The sequence below is a fragment of the Bicyclus anynana genome, chromosome 17 (genome assembly GCF_947172395.1).
Source record: "Bicyclus anynana chromosome 17, ilBicAnyn1.1, whole genome shotgun sequence".
NCBI lineage: Eukaryota > Metazoa > Arthropoda > Insecta > Lepidoptera > Nymphalidae > Bicyclus > Bicyclus anynana.
This window is the reverse complement of record NC_069099.1, coordinates 8,686,120-8,701,099: the sequence shown is the minus strand read 5'-3', so window position 1 is coordinate 8,701,099 and position 14,980 is coordinate 8,686,120. Positions and strand designations below refer to the sequence as shown.

At 36.9% G+C, this 14,980-nt stretch overlaps 1 protein-coding gene across 2 annotated transcripts in view; it reads left to right on the top strand.

Annotated features, from left to right (window-relative positions):
• The window catches only part of LOC112048064 (uncharacterized), a 90,383-nt gene that overhangs the window by 11,594 nt on the left and 63,809 nt on the right, over window positions 1-14,980 (top strand). The window contains exon 4 of one of the 2 annotated variants that reach the window (XM_052886411.1): window positions 586-693. In XM_052886411.1, the coding sequence (XP_052742371.1) occupies window positions 586-693 (108 nt within the window). Of the gene's footprint in view, window positions 1-585; window positions 694-10,214; window positions 11,018-14,980 lie in introns of those variants that run through there. The other variant, XM_052886410.1, reaches the window with a different exon arrangement.

The window sequence follows — 14,980 nt, the reverse complement described above, 5'->3', positions numbered from 1 at the left end:
TTTGTATTATGTATTCTGTGCGAACAGTAGTGGATGGATGGATAGTAACGTGGGCTGGTTGCAGGTGGTTCAGTCGGCTAGTTAGTTGTACTCATAGTTTGTATTATGTCGTCGTCGTTGTCGTTATCAACCTATATACGGCTCACTGTTGAGCTCGAGTCTCCTCTCAGAATGAGAGGGATTAGGCCAATAGTCTACCACGCTGACCCAATGCGGATTGACAGACTTCACACATGCAGAGAATTAAGAAAATTCTCTGGTATGCAGGTTTCTTCACGATGTTTTCCTTCATCGTTTGATACGCGTAATATTTAATTTCTTAAAATGTATTATGTATTATGTGCGAACAGTAGTGGATGAATAGATAGTAACGTGGGCTGGTTGCAAGTGGTTCAGTCGGCTAGTTAGTTGTACTCATAGCTTGTACTATGTATTATGTGCAAATAGTGGTGGATGAATGGATAGTAACGTGGGCTAGTTGCAGGTGGTTCAGTCGACTAGTTAGTTGTACTCATAGCTTGTATTATACATTCTGTGCGAACAGTAATGGATGGATGGATGGATAGTAACGTGTTCTGGTTGCAGGTCGGTCGGCGGGGGCAGCGCGCTCGGGCTCGAGGAGGCGAGCGACGGCAGCGACGCCGAGCGCTCGCGGCGACACCTGCGCGTGCCCACACCCACCTACTTGGGCCAGTAAGTGCATCTCACCTATTCTTATTTCAAAAAAAGATTTTTTTTATTCGGTCATTAAAACTTAAAACTAATCTAAGCCACAAAAATGGAAATTACAGACAAAAAACCTCACTGACCAAGTAAAAATCACTCAGCATAAAAAGCTAGGTTTTCAGTGGGCGCCTTCAAAATGGTAGGTATTGTATTTATATGTCTATTACATGGACCTCGTTTCCTCGGAGGTAAACTTTCACCGGCTATGGCAGTAAAAGATTGAATTAAACTGAGTCCGCGCACCAATTGCCTTTGCGGTGACTCGACTCTGAGTATAATGTTGCCACTTGACAGTGACGGTCCTGAATGTTATGAGTATTAGTCTTTGTCTTTTTGTCTTTATAATATATAACGTCAAACGTCAAAGTCATTGTCAACGTCACCCTATGTGACAACTGTCACTGTCATGTCGTGTCGATTAATTAATAGTCATTACCTACACATTAGCCATTACACTTGTCTTACTAATTGTAATGTACATGGTGTCAGAAGTGGGATATCGAAAGATATAATAATGATTCTTCAGTCCAGGGTAATTTGTTTTGAGGGATTAGTTTCCTTCCCAGAAAGACCTATATAAATTTATGTTAGATAGGTGGTTGGTAACATTTAGTTACTCCATCGACTTAATTGGAATTATAAAATCTGTTATTGAATAAGATTTGAAAATTCGAGATATTATCATATTTTGTTGATATAAGTGAAAAAAAAATCTTTTGTTTATTTGATTCTACTTTTGTTTTGCTATCTATGCGCCACATCATAAATCAAGATCCTAAAACAGCTTTCGTGGCTAGATTGAGATAGACTTGGTTGATCCAAGATCCAATCAAAATATAATTGAATTCGTAGTCGTAAAATGTGAAAAAAAAACGCTGAAAAATTGCCCACGTATTGCAAAATGTATAACAATATATTATCAAATTTTAATAGATTATACTGCTTGCTTGCTTCAGCAATCGTTTTCACGTCAAGTGACTCAAAAGCCTTATGAAATACTGCAGCATCCCGCATCATTGAGCGACAGAATTCACGAGTTGGCTCGCTTCTCTACTGCAATAGGTATGAGGCTCTACCTTGTATGATTGATTACCTAACATTATTATGTCAGAAAATAATTGGATTCGACCAATTTTCACTAAGACAATTTTCCAAGTAGGTAAAAATGTTTTTAGGCTAGAGATAGAAGAATGGGGAAAAAATCCATCGTACGTATACGTGTATATTTGTGTGAGTGGCGTGCACTTCATCTATGCATAAATGTACTGCGTACTCTGAGGATTTATTAGGTACCTGTATTATAGGAGGAATGTTCCATTTTGTACAATTTGTGCGAATACTGCCTACCTTACTCAAAAATCTATAGCCCTATCCCACTTATGTTAGTCTCTTCCACTCACTTTAGCTATAATTCGTCATCTGCAATTGCAATTACAAAATTCTTAGGTAATGTGACTTTTGTGAATCCATCCGCAACATGCCCTTAACAAGTTAACCTTTTACTCCTCCATCTTTTTGTCACTGGTGCCACAATATTTCTTGAATTTGGTATTCAGAATATCCTTCTTTTTTATATAAAATAAGCTTTTTTTCACAACTCAAATCCGTTGAGTAGCTATATACCCGTTGCGTTCAAAGTAAAAATAATCGATTGTCTTTAAATGAAACCTTACAAGTACTGGCGGTTTGAATCACATATAGGTTAAACTGTGATCAACTCGGCTCCAAAGGACAAACAACCGATTTGATAAGTATACGTATGTATACATGTACGAGTAAGTAGGTAGGTATCTACCTTACATTAGAAGGGCGTTAAATGGCTTTCAAGGACAAATAAATATTGATAAAGAATTCTGAACTGAAATTGATAAAGAAGGGAAGAGAAGAAATTCTAAGCTGATTCTGAGTGGAAATTGACAGCCCTTGACAACAATCTCACCTTAAGTAAGTGATGATGCAGTCTAAGATGGAAGCGAGCTAGCTTGTTAGGAGAAGGATGAAAATCGACACCCCTTTCAGTTTCTACACGGCATCGTACCGGAACGCTAAATCGCTTGGCAGTACGTTGTTGCCGGAAGGGTGGTAACTAGCCAAGGCCGAAGCCTCCCACCAGCCAAATGTTTAAGAAAAAATCTTTTTTTAACGCAACCAATATTATCTTGTCTTTCTTTAATCAATATAGGCTTGCGCTTGACTACAATTAAGCCTGATGGGAAGCATTAATGCCGTCTAAGTTGGAGTGCGCTTACCTATGCCTTCTCTTAATACCCCAATAGTACAACATCCGGGGATACAAAGCCCGGACTCATAATCGTGGAGAAATTAAGTCTTATATTGTTGAGCTATTGAGCTTCATTGCAGTAATTTACATTACCTTCTTCATATCCGGCAAAAATAACTGTGTTACCTACTCAAAATATAATAAATCAAGAGTTTAAGGCCGCATTCACAGTGCACCTATTTACATCGTGGTAGTATTTATCTGTAAGTAAATAAGAAGTAAAGATCCAAGATAACGTCTGTTCCGAGTGGAACGAAGGTTCAGTTTGTGCGGGATTTTCAGCGTGTCTCCCACGGAGACTGTTTTCTGTTGTGCAAGTTCTGAGTTTCTTAAATTGTCAACTATGTAGAGTATAAGGCCTTTAAATTGTTCTAGATCTTTTTAATGCGATAGTACCAAGATTAAACTGTATCTATTTTCCGTATGAATAGGAGAGATCGAATGATTTGGGATTTCCAAGAAATTATCGTGGCTACTTTCAGTGTAGGTACACAGAAAGTGGTTATTTCGTATAAGGATATGTTTAGATTTATTAGTAGGTAATACTAAGTAGGTACACATATTTCAGATTTCTCTTCAATAATCGATTTTTTTCATTAGTTAGGCTTTTTACATCTGAATATATTTTATAAAAACAATAAAAGATTAAATCGATTATGAGATTGAAATCCCTAAAGCTTATGATTGGAATTTAATCGATTGATTGAGATTGAAATACGACGTTAAATTGGAGTTAGGATGTTATAAAAAGTTACAAAAATACACTTGGTGAATTCCTTACCTTAGGTTTAAGTTATTCTATGTTTTTAATGAAAGTTAACTCTATACAAGTTGGCTATTTAGGAAATTCAGGGCTTAAATCACAATTAATCTTTACTATTTATAGATAAATAAACTTTGAATCCGTGACTTTACCAAATTAGTTTATTGTGAAGTTTTTTTTAATGATACTTACTCGATGTCAAATTACGTAAACTGGCATTCCGTGGTCAATGTTACGCTGTGCGCAGTCAAATGGAAGCGAGGGATGGATAGTGAGAGGGATCTGCTGAAGTCAGAGGTCGGGTCGAAACTTCGATGGGCGATCCGTCGGGATAGTCTCCCCTTGGCCACTATTAGAAGAGCTTGGCTTAGAAGTAGAAAAAGCCTATCGTCTGACAGTCATGTGTGGAGGAGAGGGTAAGTTAGCCAAATTTTAAATATTGTATTGGCTTAACTAGTATTGGAAGACACTTTTAAAGCTCTAGGTTTGTCTACGGTTACCGCCACATAAAAATGAAAATAAAAAAAAAGTGTCTGCAATTAACAATTGACATGACAGACAATTAAGAACAGACATGCAATTTATAGTCTACTGTACATAATTCTCCCCACGGCCACTTCCCACTACCTTTTTAATGTCGTCGGCTTTTTAAATGCTTATTTAACTTACATAATTGTGCATAATCCCCAGAGAACTACAAATCCACAATTATACAAAAATAAACAGACGTGATAAAGGTTTCGTGGCCATGAATAGAGAACAATGAAACAGCACAAACAAATGTTGTTATTTGCCACACTGATAGATAGTACCACCATAATATTCAAAAGGCAAACACGCCTACTTAATAGGTATAAGACAACGCATGCGGGCTCTATTAAATAATAGACAGAGTGCCTGCGTCAGCCAGACATATTTTAGGAACGCTGAATGTTTGTCAACCCTTGCACCTACCATAGGTAGTTAAGTACAGTAGCCAATTATGGAGTTTGGACTGTGGCGAGTTAGCACGCCCCTGATCCTCAATTGTCCAAGTATAAAACGTATATCATTTAATATTTTTTGACTGCGTGAGTGCCGTAGGCTCTTTACTATGACCTCAGTGGCGTCACCAGGGGGTTGAGCGAGCGCAGAAGCATCGCCTGATGGGGCCCAAAGGCAGAAGCAGAGTAGATGGGCGAAATGACTCTCTAAGAGTGTCTCCTTTGAGACTCGGACCTCAGCTAAGAGGGCAATTCAGGTCGAGTGTAACAGTCCGGGTGCTTCCGAGATCGTGAGAAAAAGCCCATGTCCGCATGATTTCACTCATCTTCGCCGGTGAAGACACTGTGTAACTTGTGTTTGTGTTGCCTGGGAAGCATTGTCGTTCGTTGTGTCATCGTCAGGATCATAAAGGTCATTTTTTGGGCGTCCAGTTCTACAATCAACGTTGGAATCGGGGTTGTAGTTGCAAGCCTCAATCACTAGTTGGTTGGGGTGGGTGGCGGACCTGTATGGGTTTTAGTCTCCTTTGGGCGGTGGGCAAACTCTGTACTAGCGTTGGTCATTATTAGACACATGCAAGTCTTGTAGAGAGTGACTCTGGAGCGGAGGGATAATTTGCTTTTAGCGCATTCCATAACGTAGAGACGACCCATCACATAAGCACATCTTTTTCTGGCTTTCTGTATGTGAGTCGCGACGCTTATGCGGGTCACACCTAGGTATTTTTCAGTGCGTTGCCAGGGGATAGGTGCTCCGTGTAAGGAGTCTTGCAATGTGTCACTGTAAGCTCGAGTCTCCTCTCAGAATGAGAGGGGTTAGGTCAATAGTCCACCACGCTGGTCCAAATGCAGATTGGAATTCTTCTCTCACGATGTTTTTCCATCACCGTTTGAGACACCTGATATTTATTTTCTTAAAATGCACACAACTGAAAAGTTGGAGGTGCATACCCCGGACCGGATTTGAGCCCCATACTTCGGAATCGGAGGCAGAGGTCATATCCACTGGGCTATCAGTGCTCTTAATATTATCTATTATCTATTAAAGCTTTGAATATTATCTATAATTTATTTAACTTATCACTAATAAATAACAGATGATGGTATATATTTCTAATTCCGGATCTTAAACCATACCACAGGCTGGTCGATGGTCTATGATTTCAGCCTTCTTAAAATGAGGTTTATCAGGCAATCGCAGGCTCCGTCCATAATAATCTAGGAAACTTATTACATACCACATACACATACCTGCTGACTTGAACTTGGCATTTACTGCTACATACTCGTATTTCTATTTTTGTTGCCACATTGTTTGGTGACGCATTTAGACTTTGTTCTCTTTATTGAGTTGTTGTAGTTTAAAATGCTTTGCTTGACTTATCACCGAGAGTGGGTTTGATTCCCAGCTCGGAGCTGAAAGATTTTGTGAACTGGTTTGGTTGCCTTTTGGTCAAACAATTTTCTTTTTCCGAAGAAGGTTCGGTTTGGTTATTTGTGTGGTTATAAATATTGTTCTACAGATCTTATAGAGGTTTCTAACTGTGTTGGTAAAAAAATAAAAAGAACAACATAATATTTCTTTAACTGACTTCAAAAAGGAGGACCGTCCTCAAGTTGATCAGCATGTTTTTTTCAATTTACTCGAATTCACAAAATATCCACGTGAATGACCACAGCCATAATTCGTCAAAAACAAAAAAACTTAGCGCTATAGGTAATTGTAATACGTAGGCACCGTAGGTCCGCTGCCGACGCTACTTCGTCCGGCATTAGACATTCTCCTCCTCTCAGAAAATTTAGTGGACTTTTACTAACTATAAACTACCAAATTTCATCTGTGTCCAAGTTTTTTGTATTTGTCTAGCTGGAAGGGAATCTATATTGATTTAACAAGTAAGTATCTAACAAGTATCAAGTATAGGTAGGCTGGTAGGCGTGTGTAGGTCAATCAGTCCACACGAACATTCAACCCGATTCAATCATCCATGAATGAAGACCGTATTCAGTCAAGCGTCATTTCATTGGTGTCGGAACTCCATGCTCCGGTGCGAATGGGGACATTAAATAAAACACCTCTTTGATAAGGTGACCCAGTTTTGGAATCGTCCATTTAATCGTTTGTGTTGGTATTCCTGCTTACGTAATAAGAAAATACGAGTATGTTTTGCAGGTTTTGATGTTCTATGTATGTGGATATGTATATTAGCATATTATATAGTATATTTTCAGTGCCGGATTAAGGAAACTAGGCCCTAAGGCCTAAACTACAAAAAAATCTCCTCTTTTTCTCTGGTGCCCCCCTAAACGGGATTCGCTTATAGGCTAATCCAAGACTATATTTTCAATGAAGACTTGCAATTCTTTCTATTCGTTTAAATAACTGTTGATCTCTGGAATACCCCCGTTTGTTGTACTATATTACAATATTTCGAGGAAAAGTGCGACTTGCAAGTTGCCTGGATATGCACTATTTAAGGACGCCATCTTTTTGTTCGTGTTCTGTGTTAGTTACCACCCTACCGGCAAAGACGTACCGCCAAGCGATTTAGCGTTCCGGTACCTTCATCTTAAGCTGTGGAAACCCGCCTTACTATTACCCGGCGTATCTAGAATTATTTACTAGAGTGGGCCTGGCCCCCGACATCAAGTCTATTATTAGTATCATATCCAATATCGGTAGCGCAAAACCCTAAGGTGGGTACAGGTCCATTCTAGGGTGGGCACGGCCCACCCGGCCCCCCTCCTAAATACGCCTATGAACATATTCTCTCACGTGTTTAAGCGGATGCTTTTAAGAGCTACACGTTGGCTGATGACAATGTACGAGTAGATACAAGTGCGGGCTGCCTGCCAACAGTTGGTGTCTAAATCCACCACGCCCTCAGTTAAATATACTACACCTGCGTCGCCAACGCCATAACCGACGTCATTTGGCTATTATTTTTACGTCTCATAGTAAACACGTCTGTGTTGAATGAAAATATTTTTACCTACCTACCTAAAGTTTTCATGCGTTTCTTTGGTTACGCTATCAAATAATTTTCTAAGATCCGGCACAGAAACACTGAAGTTAAATCAAATACGTATCGTAAAATACTCGTCTCGTAATCGTTAATTGTTATATTTAATTAGAATGAGAGGGATTAGGCCAATAGTCCACCATGCTGGTCCAATGCGGATTGGTCACACACACGCAGAGAATTAAGGAAATAATTAAATAAATTAATATTTCAATCTTAAAGAAACTTTACATTTGCCAGTTGCCACGATAACTAAGGCAAATTATAGGTTCAATTAGAAAAACAAATGTCTATTAAACTCGTACCAGCTCGTACTACATTTAGGGCTAACGACATTGGCTTACACAGAACGATATGCTTGTAAACTAAGCCTACTTAGAATAAATGAATTTTGAATTTAGTAGATAAATAACCATTATTCCAAACTAACTTAGGCATAGGTCTGAATAGTAGCTAGAATAAATGTTTAAAGTATTGAGTGTGAACATTGCTTTAATGACTATATACCTACCTACTAACTTACTTGGAACGGAAGATGAAATATATTAAATCTACAGGCAGTGGCGTAACGTGCCTTAGAGGCACTGTATCAAAATTATTTAGGAAGGCCCAATGGACGAGCGGCAAATCCCGAAAAATCTCTTTAGTTTTTGATTAATCTACCCTAACTCTTTCATCACAAAGTATTACCTTTTTTACTTTAGTTATTTCTGCAGTTTTTTTATGTTTTTTTCCCGGGTAGCACGCCAGATTAAGTAATATTGTATTTATAAATGGCTTTCACACGTAAGGGGCCCTTGTAGTCCGGGGGCCCCGTATCATCGATACGGCTGATACAGCGCTAGCTACGCCCCTGTCTACAGGCCAGGCATATTTACAGAAAACTTATTAATAAATTAATAAATAGTTTTTTGGAATATAAACATTATAAAGGATGATGATCTTGTTGTCCAGATTTTCTTGAAAACAGAGCTTTGATCTTCGTAGTTCGATCTCTTACGAGGAAGTGTACTGTTTATAAACATGCATGTTTTGCTCTTTAACACTGTTTATAGTGCGATTATTAAAACACTTAGTTATAACAAAATTAATTTGTGAGTAGCTATATATTAATAGCACCCGTCAAGAATTTAAGCTGCGGTAAACTAACGAGTTTTTATTCGAAAATTTTGAATAAATTTTGAACCAATGGTAAGTTTTACCCGAAAATGTGGTAATTACTTTAATCCAACTTACAACTCTACCCAGCCCCTGTAGCCAAGTGGCACGTCGATTCTCTTTCTACGATCGCAAACGCTTCTAAAACTAGAAAAATGTATGAGATTGACAGATCTTGATCACGAAACTAAAATCCTTAGTTCAAATTCCAGCTCGCGGTTTAAAACTACATATGAAAGTCCTAGATACCTATATTCCATCCACAGAGGTAGTTGTGGATTAAATGACCTGACCATGATTCGTCTGAGCTTACTTCACATCTGACTTGGTATTTCCTAATTTCTTGTCACGGACTACAAGTAGTCAGTGTTTCTTATACCTACAACCTACATATCATATGAAATTGGGAAAACCGTTAAAGCAAAGTATATACTTGAGTTTCATTTTGGTATGAAATAAGGTACCTATACCATAGGTGAGTTCTGAATTGCGTGCTTATTCATTGCAACGGGACTGGTCTCCTGCCTTTTTAAAATTTTATCTCACTTTTCAAATGACCCTCTCTGAGTATTTTTGCTTTAATCGTGGTGAGTATTAGGAACTGCACCTGAAGGCACTGATTATTTATTGATAGGATGCAAGGTGCTCCTGAATAAAGTCTACTCACGCCGCTATCTTAAAGTTGTACATAGGTCGAGCTGAAAGTCTTTCAGTAACTAGAGCTCAAATGGATTGACAAAATATAAAAGTGATGGGCTAATGAAACGAAATCGTGGGCGTCCGTTAGTTGTTCTTTATGTGGGTAGGTACCTATTGTGATACCTATCCTTCCAATAATTCTATTTATTTAATAAGCACTGTCTAATAATATTGCAAATAGACATGTAATTTTAAACAAGTGTAATAAGTAAGTAAAAGTTTTGGAATTCGTCAAGTCATACTCATTTTATGGGAGCCAATATGGGTGATATTTTGTATAATAGCAATCCCTGTAACCCTAGTGATTCCACCATTAAAACGTAAACTTCCCGTTTTTATTGATCGGACTATGCACGCGATACTTAATTTTTAATGAAACAACTAGCTAGCTACCTGCTTAAATATTTTGAATTTCTTTGGTTAAGTACAGGTATAGATATTGCTTATTTTTGGAGTTTAATCATTTCCAGCTATTTAACTTTTTAACTAAAATTGCGTGGGGGTTTTAATATTTGAAACATGGTGCATTTCCTTTCACATGTTTATTTGCCGAATGCCGCGTCCGTCGGTCTACAATGGACTCAATAATCGCGGGCGGGGGCACACGCGTGCTAGCCGGCACCGAACCGAGCCGTACGGAACGGAGTTTAGTCCTTTAGTATTCGCCAACAGCTGTATCAAGTTGTACGAGTAACGAGCGTTTTCGAACGGAACTTTCCTTGTGAATAACTATTACCGAACGTGTTGAAAATGTCATTTTAATTAAACGTCAGATTCGGTTTGGCGGCTGGAATGAATTTAATTTTTACCAAATAAAAAATAAATCAAATCAATACAGAATTTCGAATTATCGTAAATTTATAAATTTTTAAAGATATGTGCAGTCTTTATAATCTTTTAAAATACAGTTTTAATCAGAAAAGTGACGTCAAATTGAAGTTAGAAAGTTTTACTCCAGGTGGTTTTACCGAATGACGAAAGTCTAGTGTTTACGGAGTGGAATCGAACGTGTTTTTTTGAGTTCAAAATTGGGCATGACCTTCTAAATGAAGGAATCATATCCTGATGACATTATGCTGTGTTTCGTACAAGGATTTGGTGAGCGTGAAAACGGGTTTAGAAAAAATCGGAACGGTGAAGATTGTGTTGTGTTAGATGGAAAGAAGAAACGTAGTAAAACTTCATTTAGAGACTCGTTTGGTGAATCAAGTGGAAAAAATGAATATGTGTTGCGGAGAAATGACAATATCGCAAAATCATTTAGGTATTCTGGGACTAAAGCTCAGCCTGAAGTGAGGAGGAGCTTGAGTGATAGATTTTCAGTCATCACTGATGCAGGTGGAAGGAAGGCGCCAAAAGGGCTTTTGACCATACGCAAAACTTGGTAATTAATTTCTTTAACACTCAACATTAAATTAATGTGACTGAAGTCAAGCACGATTTGCTATTACACTATTTTACATTACTTAAATACTTAAAACTTCTTTGTCATAATAGAATCTAAATAGTTTTAGCTTAGTTATGTTTCAGTAAATTTAACAGTAGTTTTGCATGTAGCATTGCACCAGAAATCTGTATTCTATATTAATATTATAAAGCTGAAGTTTGTTTGATTGAACGCGCTAATCTCAGTAAATACTGGTCTGATTTGATGAATTCTTTCAGTGTTAGATAGTCCATTTATCGAGGAAGGCTATAGGCTTATATATTGTCCCCATATTCCAATGGGAACAAGAACCACACGGGTGAAACCGTGCAGCATCAGCTAGTATAAAATAATTGGCATGTCTTTGCTATCATGGTGGAATCTATAGATGAATTTTTTGACCACCAGCCTAGTCATAAAACAATTTACTTTACTGAATTGACCTCAAGTGATAGTACCTAAGGCATAAGTTAATGCTTATGATTATACCAGAGTAAATTAAGTATGAATTAATGGAAGCCAAGCCAATCCACTAATTGGTTTACTCTCTGTATTGGGCCACCCAGTCACCCATGTCTACCATTAATAGCAAAACTGTTTTACGTTCTAGCTGTGGGAAAATTAGAGATAAATATCTAAGTACTAAGTGGATTCACTGAGTGAGTACTGGGTCCATCACATGACAAAGAGTCACTCCAAGCAAAGCCCAGGGTTAATGACCCAGATATAATGTTAAATACTTCTTTTATGACAATATGTCAATACAAGGAGTATTGACATATTTGTATGTGTTGTTCTCCCTGCACAGCTTTTGGTAGTATCCTACTAGAGCATTATATAGCAAGCAAGATTAGTTTATTTTATTAAGTTGTATATTATTCACTTTTTTATGGACTTAAGTTATGTTATTTTTTATAAATAAAAAAGATTATGTGAATGTAATAAATGACTAACAATAACTAATAAATAATAACAAGTCATCTTTTTACAATACCACATCTCAAATGGATCCATCTTCTTTATTGTGTTGCTGGAACATTAGATTAAAATTCAGGCATCTCAGTGGGCATGTGGAATCCCACTATTACTTAATGAATTTTTATTTTTTATTTTCTACAGGTTAGCCCTTGACTACAATCTCAGCTGACGGTAAGTGACGATGCAATCTAAGATGGAAGCGGGCTAACTTGTTAGGAGTAGGATAACATCCACACTACTTTTGGTTTCTACACGACATCATACCAGAACACTAAATTGCTTGGCAGTACGTCTTTGCCCGTAGGGTGGTAACTAGCCACGGCCAAAGCCTCCCAGCAGCCAGACCTGGACCAATTAAGAATATCTCAATCGGCCCAGCCGGGGATTGAACCCAGAACCTCCTCCTCCTCCATACTACTGCACCATGCAGGTCGTCAAAAATTTAAATAGTTGACTGATGAATTGTGGGTTAACAATTATTAATACAGGTTTGCAAGTACTGAAACATTAAAAATTTATCAAAGATCAAGTTTGTATCGTATTTTCTTAAAAAGATAGCTGTTTGAATTTTCAATGTAGCAGATAAGATATAAATGGCAGATGTTGCAGCAGTACTGATTCTATTTTCATGTCACATGATGAGACTCTTGAAAAAATCAGTCAAGAGTGTGTGACACAAGCAGAGTATGGTTCTGTACATAATATAATAATTGATTACATTAATTAATTATTGTATTAATTATTACTTAATTCTCTATTACATACCTTTAACTAATGTGATATTTTTTAATAAGAATATTATTTACCATATATTTTGTACCAATATTCCTGTTCCTCTCAAATTAGTCGCAAAAATTGTGTTAGAAATGAGTACTTAATGTATAGTCTAGTAGTATGAAGATTGAATTTTCACAAATCTCTAGGTTTTAAGTATGGCCCTTTTATTGTAGAGCTAATAGGGCAATCGTTAATTTCGTTTTTAATCGTTAATAATAATAAAATAACCATTTTTAACAATCAATATTTTTGTTAGAAAAATATTTTTTTTTTTCAGATTTTATTTTACACTTTTTCATGTAATTGTTTTACTGTGCCCAATTACTTATAGCTTATTAGTACTAAGAACGTCTGAGGTAAGCAGCATACAGACAATAGTCAGACATTAGCAGAATAAAAACTATAGCTTTTGCTTGACAATGAATATAAATGAGATTATAAAATTTCAAAATCTATTAAAAATATTTTATCGTAATTAGATGAAAATTCAAACAGTTTTAGCTTCCTTACATTAAATGTGACATTTTTTAATATACGAACTATAAGCATAAACACACAAATAACAAAGATATTAGTAATTTTGTTTGAACGCGCATACAAATCTAACGATCACTACATTGCCTATGACGTCATTATTTCAAGCCATTTTGTATGGGGCGTTTTTCAGGGATCCGCGGCAGCGCCGCAAATCTGACTCTTTAAATCCCTGTAGCTTCGAAAGTAATGATCGCAGATACCCTGTTCCTTTTACAAAATTGCTTTACTATTAGTATACTTTTTATATACAATTTAAAAAACTGTCATCATCCCTATTGAAATATTGACGTAGGTAGTAGAAACTTCTCCAGTAGATGTCACAAAGGGCTCTAAACATAAATTGGGACTACATCATCATTTAGTCCCAAATAGTGCAAAGCAAAAGAGCATTTTGTTTGCAAAACTTTAGGAGAGCCTTTCTTAAATAAATTAGTAAAGTATTGTTATTAGTATTATAAATGTCTATTCTGATACTTGATATCTTTTGAAGTTATTGTTAAACAGCGAAAAATTAAATAGGCTGCAAAAAAGGTTTTTTTCAGTATCATCATCCATCATCATTTCAACCCATTTTCGGCTCACTGCTGAGCTCCTCTCAGAGTGTGAGTGGTTAGGCCAATAATCTAGGCCCAATGTGGATTCACCGTTTGAGACACGTAATATTTAATTTCTTAAAATGCACACAACTGAAACATTGGAGGTGCATGCCCTGAACCAAATTCGAACCCACATCCTCCGGAATCGGAGGCAGAGGTCATAACCACTGGGCTATCACGGCTCGAGTCAGTATAGGTACAACTTTTATAATCTTATTAATCTAAGGTCTTGTGTTTAATCTGTATTGTATACCAACTAAAAACCTTGAGTATCGTGTTTCACAAAATGCGTGGTGGTATGTCGCAACTCAGCAACGATGATAGATTCCTAGCATATGCTGCTGACCTACTTAACGTTGAACTGTACCACCAAAATAACTATTACTTTGTTAAGGCCAAGATATTTTTGTCTCTCTTCCGACATTTTAAGGTGGGTACGATGTCCTTTAAAACTTGCTAACTAGTGTGTAACATAGCTTAGAGGACATTTTAAAGATACGTTGTAATAAATTACGTAAATTAATCATAAAATAAAATTACCTACTAAGTAATAAATTACATAAAAAATCATAAAATAAAATAAGCATCTAAGTAATAAATTACATAAAATAATCATAAAATAAAATAAGCAACTAAGTAACAAAGTACATAGAATAATCATAGTCATAGGATTACTTACTTACATAATCAGATTTTCTATAATAATAATTCGTATCTAATGTGTATCTACCCCGCACTAGTAAGCGCAGTGTTGGCCGACCCCTCACCAGGTGGACTGACGACATCAAGCGAGTCGCAGGGATTTGCTGGATGCAGGTTGCTCAGTATCGTGATGTTTGGAAGTCCTTACAAAAGGCCTATGTCCTGCAGTGGACGTCCATCGGCTGATATGATGATGATGATGATTATGAATGTGTATTTTAATAGTTCAGTACATTAAATAACTATATTAAAACGATTTTGTATAAGTGATCGGAAATATCGATAAATACTAAACAGCGATTTGTGTTTGTTTGTGTTTATTATTAGTAAA